Source organism: Embiotoca jacksoni, unplaced genomic scaffold, assembly GCF_022577435.1.
Source record: "Embiotoca jacksoni isolate LCO1_2020_lvr unplaced genomic scaffold, fEmbJac1.0.p SCAF_9, whole genome shotgun sequence".
Classification (NCBI taxonomy): domain Eukaryota; kingdom Metazoa; phylum Chordata; class Actinopteri; family Embiotocidae; genus Embiotoca; species Embiotoca jacksoni.
The window spans coordinates 9,986,427-10,003,657 of record NW_027185447.1 but is presented as its reverse complement, the minus strand read 5'-3'; the positions used below and the strand labels follow the sequence as shown (position 1 = coordinate 10,003,657).

The 17,231-nt window shown below is 41.5% G+C and overlaps 2 protein-coding genes across 8 annotated transcripts in view; one reads left to right on the top strand and one right to left on the bottom strand.

Annotated features, from left to right (window-relative positions):
- Positions 1-8,089, bottom strand: part of scn8aa (sodium channel, voltage gated, type VIII, alpha subunit a) — a 45,172-nt gene extending 37,083 nt beyond the window's left edge. For 3 of the 7 annotated variants that reach the window (XM_069141236.1, XM_069141239.1, XM_069141233.1), the window contains exons 1-3: positions 7,432-7,880; positions 5,237-5,570; positions 109-226 (exon numbers count right to left, since the gene is read on the bottom strand). In XM_069141236.1, the coding sequence (XP_068997337.1) occupies positions 109-226; positions 5,237-5,515 (397 nt within the window). In that variant the 5' untranslated portion in view covers positions 5,516-5,570; positions 7,432-7,880. Of the gene's footprint in view, positions 1-108; positions 227-2,960; positions 2,979-5,236; positions 5,571-6,678; positions 6,698-7,431; positions 7,881-7,985 lie in introns of those variants that run through there. The other 4 variants (XM_069141234.1, XM_069141237.1, XM_069141235.1 and 1 more) reach the window with 4 other exon arrangements.
- On the top strand, positions 6,987-16,696 carry LOC138192894 (transmembrane protease serine 11D). Its single transcript, XM_069140574.1, has 5 exons — positions 6,987-6,999; positions 10,683-10,866; positions 11,643-11,920; positions 13,984-14,126; positions 14,210-16,696. Exons 1-5 carry the CDS (start codon positions 6,987-6,989, stop codon positions 14,447-14,449), a joined length of 858 nt encoding a protein of 285 aa, XP_068996675.1. The 3' UTR covers positions 14,450-16,696.
- Positions 16,697-17,231: the final 535 nt, after the last annotated feature.

Below are 17,231 nucleotides of genomic sequence, written 5' to 3'. Positions count from 1 at the left end.
ACATCAATAGCAGTGTGAGCAGAAAGACAGAACATATCATCATTCATAATACACGTGAACAGGAAACCTTTTTGTCGCTGCTGTTAAGACGACATTTCAAAGGATATGAATGTATCAAAATTTTAATAGCTATTCGCCTAACCAGATTAAGAGGACTTATGAAGTACAAGGCAGGTGTGGCACTAAAACGGAAGATTGTCTTCCCCCTATTTAGCACTATAAATGTCTGTGGAGAGAAGAGAGAGAGAGAGGAGTCAATTAACAACCAGAAAACAATACATACACACAAAGAAAAATCACATAGATCATTCATAATATAAATGTGACATTTAACTAATATGTCATCCTATTTCACGTATTGGGAGTATGTTCTCCGCATACATACATATCAGCATACAGAAGTCATACATATATAAACAATATAGAAGAGATAATGTGCATTTACTCATAAAGTAGTAAGCTGTTCATTTAGTGTCACACAAAGCAAAGTGAAACACATTTGCAAATAGCTGGCAGGATCTTTCTAATGTAGGTTGTCCCAGTCTCTCAGTGCCGTCCCGCCCACTGTGATAGCTTCAGGAGAAGGAAACGAGCGAAAACCAAGAGGAGCTGGCAAGCCACTTTCTGTGGATAAGCTCATAATTGTTTAAATAAAACATGGAGATTTGCATGAAACTTTAATGAAACTGTGCATTTGCACAAGTGATATGGGCCCCCGTCCTTTAAACAAGGCATTCCTCACTACATTAAGCCCTGCAGAGCCACCGACAGTGGAGTCAGGTGGGAGGGTGAGGAAGAGAAGCGGGAAGGACGGGTGGGGCGAAGCACAGTAACAGGCCTCATGGTGATGTCACATGACTGTGTAATCTATGCAATTCCAACAGAAATGAGGTGCACGTGAGAGACGTTGTTGACAAAAAAAACATAAACATCTCAGAACATTTCTGCCCAGACACCGAGACACAGTTGACCCCCTCCCCCCCTACATTAATTTGACTAAAATCAAGAGACAACCCAGTTCAAGCCACCGCAGTTGAACATGGTGAGATCATCCTAGTCTTTTTACTATTATAGGTCAGCAGCAGCGTCTCCCGAGATGTGTAAATACTCTCATATATACTGTAAACATCCCCCAGTCAACACTACAGTCAGATATAATGACACACTTGGAAATGTCCTAGTTGCCAGTAGCATGACATTTCTGTTAAATACAACCATCACGCACATAGGCGGGATACATACACACGACCAACTAATGCAAAAACACACGCGTTAGCAAAAAAATGTGTAACCAGTATAGTCAGCCACACACACACACACACACACACACACACATGACTATTATATACTGTATGTAGGGAGTCTTTCTTTGTAACGCATGACTAAACTGCTGCAAAGCTACTGAAAATTTCATAATCCAGAGCCGAGCAAAGAGGAGAGCAGAGAGCAGGAAAGGCAGAAAACGGGGGGAGATGGAGAGCAAGTGAGGCAGGCAGGCAGGCAGGCAGGCAGCAACTGTGGCAGCAGCAGGCGGAGGAGAAGCAGGGCGGAGGGAGCCAGAGCGAGGGAGCTGGGCAGAAGACGGAGTAGAGGAGGGTAGGGGGGATGGGCGGGAGATGGAGACGGCGAGAGAGTGGCTTCGACACAGAAGCTCGAGCCAGCAGGCAGGGCGGCAGCATCTGCATCCATGAGGGCCGCAGCAGCCATTCAACGAGCACCCTTCTTTCAGCCCCCTCGTGGTAAATGGTGCATGGATTGCACTTTATGGTGCCTGCAGCCCGAGAGCCACACAGTCATTAACCAGGCAATGTCACCGGGCTCATCCGCCATGCTAGGCGATAACCTGCTCGTATACTACTCGCCATGATTTCTCCCCGTTAGTGCCATTTTACATCCAAAAATTACTTTTGTGTTGTCTCGGTGAGCGAAAGTATGATTCTGTCTCAATGTGCTAATGATCTGGAGGTACGCTGACACGTTCCTTACAATGTGATCTACATAACATATAGATTAAATTAACTTTACACCGTGGTCTGTCACAAGCTATCTGTGATGCTTGAGGTCATACCATTGTAAATATTCACCTTAAATCCATGCGGAGGACAGACGAGCAGATGCTGCCTTTTCTCTAATACATATACACAGATGTGGTAAGACAGAGCATTTATTTCCTTGAAAGAGCTTATTTGACTTCAAATGAAAATATTTGGAACATCTAGAGAAGAAGAATTTTTTTTTTTTTAAATGACACATTTTTACACCTTCAAATTTTCCACAGGTAAATACATTTCAGTGATCCTGGCTGCATGCATCAAGAAGGATAGCAGGTGTGCTCATGCATCCCTGCACATGTCGTCCATTTTCATCCATGTCCTCACTCCATCTCTCCCTCCTGCCCTCCCTCTTGTTTCATTCTCTCTTTCCCCTCTCCTCAAAAATCGCTTTTCTCTGGCCATGTACAGTGACGTCGAGCTCAACCTGGCGCGGTTCGACTCGGCGTGGCGACAGCACTGCTCTGGCCACCAGCTAGGCAGGGAGGGTTGGATGCCGCTTCATCACCCAGCCAGCCTGCCAGCCCTCTGTTTCAGCTATGACACGATCTAAAACAGCCACAAATGAAGATTTGTCACGAGGAAGATGAATAGCCTTCCTTCACATTACTCCACACCTTTCCCCCTCCTTCCTGCAAGGAACACATCCAGAACTGACCTGCCACCTCTCAGTGACAAAGACATACAGAGCAATGCTCTTCCATCAAGGTCACCACCTAATCTGATGACACAGCCCCTCGAGCTGCCAGATCCAAAGCAGCATCAGTTCCCTTTGGCATTAGAACGAGACTAGATTGAGGGCCATAATTAGATTTGCCTACGGCCGAGAACTGAGAGGACTGCTGGTGAAGGCAGGAGCAGAGACAAGAAGCAAAACCCAAAAAGAACAAAGAAGCTTGCACGACTCACATGATGAATCTCTGACAGCAACGCATGGAACATGTGGAAAAAAGACAAGTGAGCTGTGTGTTAGTGAGTGAACGTCAACAATCCTTTGTATCTCTGGACATGTTTGCTAAGTGTCATCTAAATTGTGTCTTCAACTTGTGCACTGGACTGGTGCGTTACATAACAGTCAGTGTGCACTGTGTAAAGACAGTGAGGTAGAAGACAAAGACAGACGGATAGGAACGCAGAGACAGATAATGTGCACCTAAACACACAGAAACACACGCACAATATCTAAACAAATCTGCTCAGCTAATGATGGTGACTCAAATTTATTTTTCAGGTAGGCCTGGCTATATTTGAAGGGACTCTGTGTGGACTGCAAGAGTTTTACAACATTGTTGTTATAGGTGCATCAGCATTTAAATGCATATGTGATTGGAGGAGACCATTTTGAAAAAAAAAAAAATGCCAATTTTGTTACATAATTCTTTGTTAAAAATAGACAACAAACGACGTTACCATGGTAGAAGATTTTAGCCTCGCAGCTCAGTCCTGTTGTAAACATACCAGCATTCAAACCACCACCGTACACTTTGCATCTCGATCAATGCTTGGGGAAAGCAATGGCATTCCAGGATAAATAATTATTCTTTCATTTTTACGTACATAATAAAAAACATTCACATAGTATAACTCTCTCAGAATACAGGAGCACTTCAGTACATTTTTAAATCAGATGTTTTCAAAAATGGCTGCAAATTTGAGGGGAGTTTTGAACTTTTCTAAACCCTTATTTCACCCTCTCCCAATATCTATAAGTAATGGTTTCTACAAATGTAATCATTTCTATTCAGGGACTGATTGGTACAACAAGAACAAGAAACAGTCATGTGAAACACATGCAGTCTCCTTCAACAGTTTTGGTAGACAGATACACATGTTATTAAGATACTCTCAAGGTCACCTGGCCGTCCTCCTGAGCGTCAGACATGACAGAAACCCTAGAGACACACGTGTCTCCTCTAAGAGAAGCAGAGTCCTCTCGGCCTGCTGCCGCTGCTGCTTTTCTCTCCTGCCACAGATTAATTTTTGAACAATTGGGAAAGTCTGTCATGTGGAACAACAGTCTTTCAACAGTAACTGCTGCTGACCTTTTCCCCAAAGCCCTGGGAGCATATTGGAGATATGGCAACGGCCCACTCAACAGCTCGACTCTCACGCTCCCCAAAGGTCTTCGAGGAGGAAAACACAATTAAATTCTGCAACCTGATTATATAATTAAAACAACTGTAAACAGAGCACACCTGGAAGTCCACCATCACAAACCACACAGGGTCTCGGCTTCATCTGTGTAAATTCCAGCCATGAGGTATGACTCAATGTGACATCATAACACTTCTCATCGACTGACCACTGTGAAACATTAATATTTATGTTTTTGCCGAAACACATGTCTGCTGGTCTAAACAACAAAGTAACATGTTCGCTCGTCAGTCAGGGGGAAAAATATAAAATATCACCATAACTGCAAGTTACAACTGTTTCAAAATCAGCACAATGAAATGAAATAATCCACTGAAATGAAATGTTTGATCCGATTTAAATTACAATCATCTGGGGCTTAAAACTTTCTATTTAATATGCTTGGTACTTTTCAAAATATCACACAATCATTGTTTTTTATTTAAATGATTTTCATTCATCATCAAAGAGATTTACGGATCTAAGAAAAACTGACCCAACGATCTAAATAAAGTGTTTAAAACAGAAGAATGTTAAAGCACAACAGGTCACGCACAAGAGCTAAGAGGTCACAGTGAGGTATAATGTTGTTATATTTCAGCTTGCCAAGTGCACTATTAAGAGTTTTTGGTACAATATTCAATATTTGAGGTTTTGGAAGCCTGAGAAATAGGAACAAATACAAAATATTGTGCTGGGTATGAATACTTGCCGCAATAAGATTACTTTGTGTCACACCGTCCAATTCATACTTTAATAACTTTTCATGTTTTTTCTCCAAAACCTGTTTCATTTGACAAAAGAAACCAAAGATCTGACCTCTTAAATGGTGTCTTAGTACAAGCCAAACAACAGACAGTATTTTGATATAGATTAGGGACTGTTTCATTAAATACTTTGACCAGACATTTGCTGCCAGCATTTTTGATACTCTGTGACACATTTCACCAAAAACTATTTAGATTCAATACCGTGCACTGATCAGAAACATCTAATCTAATTGTGTGTGTGTGTGTGTGTGTGTGTGTGTGTGTGTGTGTGTGTAAACTCACTTTCTGAGAATTCAGGTAGTATGGGTCCAGGTCCTCCAGTGGTACCGCCACCAGTCCTCGAGGGATGTCCCCGTAGATGAAGGGCAGGCTCCTTCCAGCCTCCAGGTCGCTGTTGGGTTTGGGCTTGTTCTCGTCATCGTCGTCGCGGTAGCTGCTGTCCTGCTTGGGCGGCTTCTTGTTCTTCTCCTCGTTGATGCGCAGCTCAAGGATCCCCAAAGATTCCACAGTAAACTTCCTGAAGCTATCAGGTCCTGGCGGTGCAATAAGGGGTGCAGCCATGTTTTCATCCTGCAGCTACTTGGTCTTTAGGTTTGTACCATCCACAGTAGCAGCTCTGCGGGATGCAAGGAGAAAAAAGGAAATGAATAGGACGGCATGGATTACAAAAAAAAAAAAAATGTCTGCCTGAATATTGTATCCTTGCCACATTATTAAATTACAACATTAAGAATATGTTGCTTTTCCTTTTACAATTCATGAGAGAAAGAAAACACCACAGCTGCTGGAGGTGATAAAAAAACAAAACAGCTCAAAAGCTCCAGAAAACTAGAACCAAGGAGAGCGATTGGGACGACAACATGAGACACCATGGTAGTTTTATCTTGGGCAACATTGTGTGTCATCAGTAATCTCACCCAGTATCCCCACATTAGAGTGTTAAATATAACTTTGAATGTGCACAGGCTTCAAAAAATAACGTCATTTACATATCGGGGAGACATTTTACGTCAGTTACGCCTGGTCTTTTGTTCAAGCAACAACCACTGACGACAAGACGTTAAACCTCTGACAGCATCAAACCTCTGCCAAACAAACACAACCAGCCCATTTAAGGATTTTACACCTTATTAGTTTTTGAATAGCTGACAGCAAACACAGCTCACTTAATGGCGGCATTACTCGACACACTGAAGATGTAAAAAGGGTATAATGACAACTGGTCAAGCTGCAGGACATATCAGCATCATGATGTGAGGCAGCGCTGAAGGAGAGAGGAAGGAGCTGAGAGGAGAGGAGAGTTCAGCCACACCTGAAAAATGCATGAAATAATGCGATCCCCCTTCCTTTGCTTGGCCTTATATTCTATCCATTCCGATTTATTTATTTTTTTTAGCCAGTGGTGGCGAAGAGGAAGGTGGATGCAGCCTAAACAGGACAATCAGCCATGTCTGAATCACAAGGCCTGTCACTTCCCCCGCTCCCCTCTTGCATAACTCCCGTCTAATTAAAATGCTCGACGTGTAAAGCCGATTTCACACAGGAAAGACGCCCCTCTATCTGTCCTGGTATGGGGAGAAAATAACACAAAACACAGAGAAAACATGCAGCCTGTGAGCCAAGACGTCTGTTTTAAAATGGACCCCGGAACCTCGCAGCCTTCTGCCGCTCTGCTGGCGCTGTCCGCTTCAGCACCGCAAGAGCGCGCACGCACATACACATACATCAAGTCTGCGCGCTGCTTCCATCCAGGCTCATCATTTTCACAGAGAAAACCAGCACATTCTGGCATCTTCTCGGTCTTTCCCACAGGCGCAGGAAGAAACGGAAACTTGTCCACTGAAGCTGGCAATAAAGAAGGAGGGCCTGCAGACGCCATTGTCTGTGTTTTTCTTAACACATTTCATTTCGTAGAAAAAGTCAGCCTCAGAGAAAAGCCGGAGGGTTATTCTGGCAGAGAAGTGCCCCCCCCGCTACAACCAAATTGGCTAAAGCAAAAATATGACTGCAGTGGGTGGTTTGTATGTTGAAAATGTCACGCCGAGGTAAACGCCACCGTGGATTTGTTCCAAAAAAAAAAAAAAAAAAAAAAATCACAATCGTGATATCGATGTGTCAAAAATAAATGAGTGCAAGATTTCTGTGTTGTATTTCAGCATACAGGATTCATCTTTTTGCCGGGATATTCTGTGCCGTTTTTGCGCGCTGTCTTGAAGGATCTGCACCACACCCGTGAAACCATGTCGACTGCCAAATCGATAAGGGCTTTTTTTTTGTTTTTTTTTTTTATCTGTGCACAAGATCGCCCCGAGCATAAAGCGGAAAAAGAACACACAGCCTACACCAGCAGGTGAAACACAACAAAAAAAACATCTTGACGATCAAAAGGCAGTTATGGTGCTGCCACACCAAAAAAAAAAACAAACACCTGGATATTTATTGGCTATCGATGATGGAAGGAACATCGGGCTACTTACATAGCATCAGCCCCCTTTTCGAAGCCTTGTGGTGTATGAAGAGTATCATCCTGTAGTCCAGAGGGTATAAAATGCCCCAAAAAATATAGCCCAATGTTTAATTTTTTTTTTTTTAAATCTTCCGGGGTTTTTTTTGCCTTTGTTTTTTTTGGGGGGGGCTGGACCAAGTCAGACGGCGCCCTACCTGAAGCCTAACCTATGAGGCGTTTTCTCTCGCAAAGGTCTAATCGATACCTTGGAAGCTCGACAAAATAGTTAATCCGATAAATTCCTTGCCACCGACAACATCTCATTGATAAAATGTGTATATTTCTCTCCCCCCCCTCCCCTCCCCTGCTCTGGTCCAGTCGATAGATGCTGAGCGAGCGCAGACACCCTCTTTCCACTCCGCTCCACAAAAAAAAAGAAGAGATGCGGGGCAGTGTGCAGCTCTGCGACATTTGGTGCGAAGCGAGGATACCGACGGAGAGAAAAATCTGCCCTCATCCACCAACGTATGCACACCCCCCTCCCCCTCTCACCCCCCCAAACCACTATAAACGAGGGATACTCACATTGTAAGCGTTACAATGAATCCGGAGAGCTGTTGCAGGACTGCAGATGTGGAAAAGATTGGGGAGAAACTGCAGTTGTCGCCATATTGTTGCTGCTATCTTCCCCCCCCCCCTCCCCCTCCCCTCAGTGCGAGCAGTCTCCCTGCATAATTGATGACTCTCAGCAGAGTGTAAGGGAGTGTCGGCAAGTGGCGCTTCGTGAAATCGTAAAGGTCCTTTAGGCCTGGCGGCCTCTAAACCCCCCCGCCCCCCCAGTCAGTGTGCGGGTTCACGAAACAGGCTCAGAGGGGAGCCTGGAGGAGATTGTGCGCAGAAGATCCATGCCCAAGGTTTTTCTGACAAAACGCATTGGCTCACTCTGTGTTTAACGTGGTGAGTTTGTAGTGCAGGAATGTAATGGCTGGAGGCGGCTTTAACAGGGTCACTATATAGCTGAGGTATTGCATGTTGCACATTCATTTGTGCTATTAAAGAGCAGAGTGCGGGAAGGGGCGGGGGAGTTGTATGTTTGTGTATATATATATATATATATATATATTTGTATATATATACATATATTTGTATATATATACATATATATATTCCCCTTCCCACACTATGCTCTATATATACAAATATACATATATATGCCCCTTCCCACACTCTGCTCTTTAATAGCAGAAATGAATATGCAAATAAACCTGTCTTTTGCTGTTATGTAGGCTAATGTGTGATGAACACAAACCTAAGTGAAGTGACCAATCCTATTAATTTCCCATTTAGTTGTTCAATTTTTTATATATATATATATATATATATATATATATATATATATTATAATATAAATTAAAAACTTTCTGATGTTGTATTTCATCACGGCCTTATTAGCCAATTTCATTTTTGACGCAGCCCAATGAGCCAAACGTGCGAGTGACGTCACAGACCGGAAGGAATTGTTTTGGTTTGGTTTTTTTTTTTTTTTTTGTCCAAAATGTCCTAAAGAGCTGAAACTAAATGGATTTAAATGGGCTTCTTCTGTTCGTGGGCACCTTGTGTTTGAGTTCACTCATTTCGTCTCATGATGGTAAGTAGAACCGGTGCCAGGGTGGGACTTTTTTTTTTTTTTTTTTTTTTTTTTTGGATGTAGTTTTGTAAAAGCCTTAAACGCAGATTATTTTCTTCATCAACTGTTCAGCTAACACATCTTTGAAGTGCAACAGTCATCTACAGGAAAAAAACCAAAAATCAACTACTGGATCAAATTCAACAAGTAGACCTGCGTTACATGCTCGTTTGAGTTGCGTACTCACATCATCCCAAATGTCTGATCCCACAGAAATCCTCTTTTTTTTTTTAATCACGAAGACGTCGTTTCATTTGGTCACCTGTTCATGACGTCACAGCCGCAGCTAAAAAAAAAAACGGCTCCCGGGAGCTGGCTAACCACGGCGGCTAACGGTTGGGTTTCTAATCCGCTCAATCTCGCCTCTTTGACGCCGAATAAAACTACATTTATCACGCGCACGATTGTCACTAAAGGGCACTAGCTCAAATTAACCGACTTCAAAAATGAAGACACGGCAGAAGAACGAGGAGGACTGAGAAGACGCCATCACTCACTGCTAAACTGACCAACCGTCCGTCGACAGTCGGAGTTAATCCCTAAAGTCAGTAACTCCCACGAGCCCACCTGGTTAATCTGTGTGAGATTATATTGAGTGCTCGTCTGCATTGATTGTATACTTAAATTGTGTTCAATAAAGTATATATAAAAAAAAAAAATAATAATAAATTGATTTGGAGACACCCCTGACTAGATATAGTAGATATTATTGATTAATGAATAAAATATTAATTGGAAGTTGGTTTGAACAAAGAGCATCAACAACAACAACAACAAAACACAGCAACAAATAATCTGTCAGTGAATTAAGCATCATAAAGACCATTTTATGACTCTACTTGTATAATGTTACGCTACGTTTAGATATTTAACTATATTACATTCAAATATTTATATGTGGGATTCCTCCTTTTCCGGCAGCTTCTCTGACTCAGTTCAATCTCTCACTGAACTTTTATTATCTTATATTTTGTTGATTTCCTGAAATTATTAAACAAGTTCCTGCAATTCAATCAAAGTTCATCAATGATGAACATAATATTACAAAAAAAAAGGGGTCCCATGCATTTACTTGCATTTACTTGTATGTAGTAATTGAGTCTTCATCATTTTTGGTTTATGCTGTATCCACCCAGTTTTTATTACTTTGCGCCATCACAAATGTCAACTTGATTTTGAATGAGATCGTTGTACTTTTTTTCCACTACTACTATTACTGTTCAGCAAAAGTAACTGTATGTCTCGATTAACTTTCTACGAGGGAGATTAGACGCTAAACAGACACATTATCTTGTCTATTTCAGAGTTGTATTGGTTTTTTTTTAATGACTTGAAAAATAATTAAAATGAGTAATTGTACGTAAAAAAACAACAACGCGTGTAATCATTTCTGTTGTTTGATTAGTTGTTAACTAATAGTTGATTTAATAAGCCATTTTATCCGTCTATTAATTTCATTAAATATTTAACAGGGCGTGCCGAACACAACGTACACACTCCTCACCAGTCACATCGCACCCGAACAATGTAAACGTCAGGATATCATTTCACTGTTTTCACATGAATTCTCTTTTTTTTTTTATTGTGTTGATGAGGTTGTGGCAAGCGGCCCCTGGTTCTCCCCCCTGGTCTGTTTCGCATAGTGGGTGGCGGGGAGGCTCCTGAGGGGGCGTGGCCCTGGCAGGTCAGCATCCAGATCCTCTCTATGCACCGCTGCAGCGGGATGATCCTCAACAACCTCTGGGTGCTCACTGCCTCACACTGCTTCCACAAATACCTGTGAGTACAACACCTGTCTGATCTGCACCCAAGCCCGCATGTTTGTGCATCTCCCACTCTGTGTTTGTGTGCAGGAGGTAGACAAAATATTGTGAACACATTACTGCAGGTGAGACATTTTATATGGGAGTTCACAAAAGGAACATGAAACAACTGCCGGAGCTCTAAAAATCACGCATGGATACTGGTTTTATTTGATATGCTTGATAAAAAGCTTAAACGCAGACAAATCTACAAGGAACAGTGGTCACAAGTTTCACACTGAAGCAACAGCGTCATGGTATGTACATCATGCATTTAAAGGAGCATCTGGATTTCTCATCAAGGTGTCTATACAACCGAGGGAGCAGCACGTCTGAAGGCCACATCACATGTGCAAAGAGGGAATGAGATGAATTTTACAGAGTCCTGTTACACCGAAGCGAAGAGAACCACCTGGTCATCTCAAGAAAAGTAAAAGCTATGATTGGTTGAGTGAGCAGGCGTCTAAATGCTGTAAAGAGGAACATGCTTGTGGAAAATGCGACGACAGATGGAAGCTGGGCTGCAAAACGCGTGTTCGCTGCAACACTCTTTCAGTTTTGAGAGATCTAAAAACCGGAGGACCCATTTATCCACCCATGAATTTGGACCGCTGCTCACTCCGCTCAGTGTGATACCCATTCACATGGAAAACAGAAACTTGGCTTGACTGTGAAGGTGGACGAGAGGGAACAAAACACAAACACTAAAACAAAAACAACAGGGAGTCTTAACTTTTTCTGCTTTGTGTGCAGATGGATCAACCTACGCCATTTTCACGTGGTGGCCGGACTGCAGCTGCTCTCCACTCCAGGGGTTCACAATCAGATCCGCTCCATCACCAAAGTCATAATACACGAGAACTACGACGACAACACATCTGACAACGACGTGACTCTGCTGCTGCTCAGCATTCCCTTCAGCTTCACGGACCACGTCCAGCCTGTCTGCATTCCTCACAACGAGACACACGAGTCCACCCTCAACTTCAGCCACTGTTTCATCAGCGGATGGGGGAGCAGCTATTATAACGGTTGGTGTACAAACTCAAGAGTATGCTGGTTTAGTTTGAAAGATGATTTCATGTTTCGGTGCTCCTGAAGAAGATACTGAATCGCTGTTGGCTCCTTCCGAATGCTTCAGATTCACAGCGAAGGGAGAAATCACCGCTTCACAATATGACGTGGACACTGACTAAACCAGAAAGTCCTTCGTAATGAAAAATCTCTTCTTCGGGAAGACCCGGGCGTGAAGGTCTGAAAGTCACCACAGTTGTCGAATCAAGTTAAAGAGAACATTTGATGAGGAAAGGCAGATAGTAAGAAATAAACTCAGCCAGAGGCCCTTTATTAAACCCTAATTATTGATAAATTATTAATTTATAGCTTTTTGTCCAAAAATATTTTATTTATGAGTGAGTAACATTTAAGGGCTGCAGCCTTGATGGTTCATTTTAGAATGAAATCCAATGTTATTTATTCATGACTTTTGCTAACATCTGTAACTGCATCTATCCCCAGCATATTTGCAATTACAAATATTGCTTCGTGATGCATTCGTTTAAAGAAAGAATGTTTTAACATGTGAATAGCAACAAGCTAAAAAGTCACCGCAACACAGACTTCACTCAGTCTAACTGTTCTGATTGGACCCAGGGGCCCAACAACCGACTCTCATTGATAAGCACTCGAGTAGCATGAATAGAAACTCAGCACCAAAGTGATGGCTCTGATAGTAAAACGAAAATATACGGAGCAGACTAAAACATATTCTAAACTGGACCTATGTCACTTCAGCACAGTAAAAGTCATATTAATTGCACATAAAATGAGTAATATTTTCCTTTTCATCTGTAAGAGGGAGTGTGTTATTTCTTCTTTCAAAAGATTCAAAGTCTGACTTTGAATAAGTTGAACTAAAATGATCACCTCGTGGTTGTCCGCCGCCGCCGGCCAGTCAAGTTGCAGTTCACATCCATTTCTATCCAGATTCATAATAATATATGTTGTGAAGACTTTGAAGCAATTTGACCAATAGATCTGATTCTGATAGATAACAAACGTGCAACCATGACAGTAAACAATGCTTCAAATATGGATGTTGCTGCAAAGAAGCTCCAAATTCTAAAACACGGATGCCGCCATACATTTTCCTCCTTTACAATCACCACAGTCTCCAAGGTGGACATCCAAGATGAGTGTCATTAATTCAGTGTCCGACCGACGACCAGAGTCTGAAATATGGTCACGGTTTCCCCTTCTGTTCTTGAGTTACGCTTCATATTTACAACCATGGGATGGATACAAGGCGACCTTTGACCCTCGACTGCCAAAATCGAATCAGTTCATCGCTGAGTTCAATGGAACATTTGAATTGGAAGGAATTCACTCAAGGCGTTTCCGAGATATCATGTTCACAAGAATAGAACGTAGGATGGATAACCCGAAAACATAACCCATGGCTATCACCGTGCTGGGAGCATATAGATTCACGTGTCTTTGATTTATTTTCCCTACTCATCTTCTATTTCTGTATCAGATTTCAGGTAACCTTTTACTCCACTGTCTCTTTCGTTCAAGTCATTTTATTTGACTTGATCTGATTTTAATCCTCTTCAGTAACACTTTTTTTTTTTCTTTTTTTCTTTTTAGCTTTTGTAAACAATATAAAAACATTTAACAAATGATCTCACCCTAGCTGGATATAAGTTTTAAAGATGTTTTACACAAAATTCAGATCCCTTCACCATTTTTCAAAGTTAATATACCGATATGGAAAACTGAAAACATGTTTGCAGAATTTTGGGGAAATTTATAAAAAAAATAAATAAAAAAAACATGTCAGGATTCAACGCTGTAACTGCTGTCAAAGTAGTGAACGAAGGATCTTAATACTTTGTGTTTTCAGTATATCACTTCGAGTTTATCCATTTAAAATGAACAAAGTTTGCAAAAATGCATACGTTATTATTATAAATACAAATCTTATAAATAAATGTCTTATTAGTTATTGTAAAAAGTTTGAAAGACCACTTAAAAGCAGTTCTGGTGTGTGTGTGTGTGTGTGTGTGTGTGTGTGTGTGCGCGCGCACTGCAGGCAGGATGATGGACAGATTGCAGGAAGCCGAGGTGAAGCTCATCGACACCAGAACATGTAACCTGACCAGCTGGTACGATGGCCTCATCACGGAAAACATGATGTGTGCGGGACTGGAGAGCGGCGCCGCGGACGCCTGTCAGGTGAGGGGTTTGTTGGGCATTTTTAAAGTCACTCCGAAGCTGCAGGTTTAACGTCAGAGACACATTGTTTGCGTGTGGTTCAGGGTGACAGTGGGGGGCCCCTGCAGTGCTACAGCGAGCGTGAGGAGAGGTTTTATGTGGTGGGAGTGACAAGTTTCGGAGACAAGTGTGGACTTCCTTACAGACCTGGGGTTTACGCACGGACCAGCAGGTTCGCAGGCTGGCTGAAGTCGAGTCAGTCGGCAGCAGTGGCGTCTGCTGCACAGAGGCTGAACGCGAGACTCGCCTCTGCCGTGCTGAGCGCTGCTCTGATGCTCCTCTGAAGCACCCAGTCCGTCAGCAGTAAACATCAGTGCTAAACCACAGACTGTCCTGAAAGTGTTTCTTTTTACACACCGCCTTCTGGATTAATCATTTCAGAAACCTTTTTGATCATTTTTGCGTATTAGTCAGTCAGTCCAAATACCCTGTTAGACCCGCCAGAGCAATTTTGCTCAAGTATACATACAGGAAAAACACAAAAAGGCCATTCATGTGCTCTCTAGAGTTTCCCTTAAATATTTTTTTTTTTATAATGTTTTGCTAGGGAAAGCGGATTAAGCAGCGAGATCAATTCGGTCACAAAAAAATTGGAAAAAAGGTTGAAGACCAAAATAAATGGATACATTTGTCATAACGACAAATGATATCTTTGAAGTCACGGTGATGAGTAATATGAGTAATAGCCGAAATCAAAATGTCATTGTTACTTCTCATTGAAAAGGATAAATAGATGTTATATCTGTGTTCTTTTCAGTTTGGAAAACATGTTCTTTGACCAGCAGCCAAAACTGACCAATATTCTGTTCCAATATTATTTTTTTCAAACTACAGTTAAAACTAACATTTATTCCTGCATACCGCTTTTGGTACCACTAAAAAAAAAAACAAGGTACACTTTGTTTAGAAGGTAAATGGCTTTATATAGTTGGTGCATTACAGATTAAGTGTAATCCGGCTGTAATCTAAATCTCCCTACTCCAAAAGAACTCTTTACTTTCTTAGAAAAGTTTCAGAGCTTCTGGACCACAATCCGTTTTTGGAAGCTGTACCTCTTTAACTACAACCGGTGTACAACCCTGTCTTCCAAAAAAAGTTGGGACGCTGTGTAAAATGTAAATAAAAACACAACGTGATGACTTGAAAATCATGTAAAGCCAAATGAAATCAGAAAATAGAACAAAGAAAACATCAATTGTTGAAACTGAGAAATCTTATTGTTTTGAGTATTTTGAATTTAATGCCAGCAGTGGCAAACAGACAATGGTTTTGGGAAGTGTTCCTGAGCCCATGCAGTGATTTTAATTACAGAATTACGTCTGTTTTTAATGCAGTGCCTTAAGAGGGCCTGCAGATCAAGGGCGTCTGATATTGGTTTTCAGCCTTGCCCCTTGTGTACAGAGATTTCTCCAGATTCTCTGAATCTTTTTACGTCATTATGTACCGTGGATGATACAATCCCCAAATTCTTTGCAATTTTAGATTGAGGAACATTATTCTTAAATTGTTGCACTATTTGCCCACACAGTCTTTCCTAGAGGAGTGAACCACTCCCCATCTTCACTGCTCAAAGACTCCGCCTCTCTGAGATGTTTTTTTTTTTTATCGTGCTATTGATCTGTTGCCAGTTAACCTAATTAGTTGTGAGATGTTCAACCAGGTGATCCTTTTAGCTTGACGCAACTTTTCCCGTCCTTTTTTGCCCCATGTCCTGGCATAGAGTAGTTTCGACGTTTTGATATGCTCTTACTGTTCCAGGCAACCATGCTTTCCATTCATGTCCAGCTGTCATGAAAATCAAATGGCAGACTCTTGAAACTCTCACGTCAGCATTTTATAAAAAAAAAAAAATTCTGGTTGTATTGATGTTGAGTAAAGCAGCACATCCTTTGCAAATCACTCTCCAATAAAACGGTATTAAGCAGATTCAAGAGCCTGATAGTCGATCTTCATACGAGCCAAAAAAATTAAAACAACGAATGCTTTTAAAACAAAATTGTTCCATCGTCATGCAACATGTAGAAAAGCTTTGGTAATAAGTATCATGTCAACCAGTTAAACAAGTGATCTATTGCTACCATTAAATAAATATGTTTATTTCATTGGGTGTTAATATTTGTAAGAATTTCCAAACAGCGAGTTGACAGGAGCCGGACTATGACAACGTCATGACTCCTGTATATGATGTTACATATTTCCTTTTATCAGATAAAGCAGAGCGACTGACACCTGGTGGAAGGGAGATGCTTTTTTTTCTGTAGAAATTTCCAGAGACATCTGGAAAGAAAACAAGAAAAAAAAAAAGTGCAGGAAACTCTGACAAACCATCTTTTTATTTGAAATGAAACACATCCAATGACAGAGTGACAGTGTTTTTTGTCAAGTAAGACATGTTGTTAGAAGTTATCGCACCACTGACTAGTTCAGAATGTCTTTGCTGCAGCTCGACGATGCATAGTGAACAGACAGTTGTTGAGGTATACATTGTGGGCCCTTGAGTTGTCTCTTTTTTTTTTTTTTCATGTGTGAAAGATCCTAATTTCATTACCTCACATGTACATTTTACCTTTTGTGCTTAGAATAACTTTGGAGGTTTGAAATGTTCGCCAGTCCTCACAACACGACTTGAAAACTGAAACGCTTTTTTTTAAATGAAGAAGGTGGACATGTCGGGCTGCCCGTTGAGAGATTTTTCAGCAGATCTCCGAGCTGATGAAAACTGATTGAAGCGCGTGAAAACGTCTTAAGATGTCGGCGTTGAAAAAGAACGAATTATTCACACGAAAAGGGCATCCGGGATGAAACCTTTTTGTGACGACATTGGAGAACAAAAGTCTGTCAACTTTCCCATTTTGAATAGCACCAATGTCTACTGAAAAGGCTTTTGAAGGCCGACGTGAAACTATAAAACTTTATTAAAACTTGTCCGAGTGAAACAGTAGCGTCAAAGCAATTATCACACAGCAGCTCTGAAGCTTCACTTAAGTTATTCACGAGTGTCCTACTGGCTCGCACTACATGTTGTGAGTGTCCGTCGCTGAATGGAAAAGTGGTTTATTGATGTGT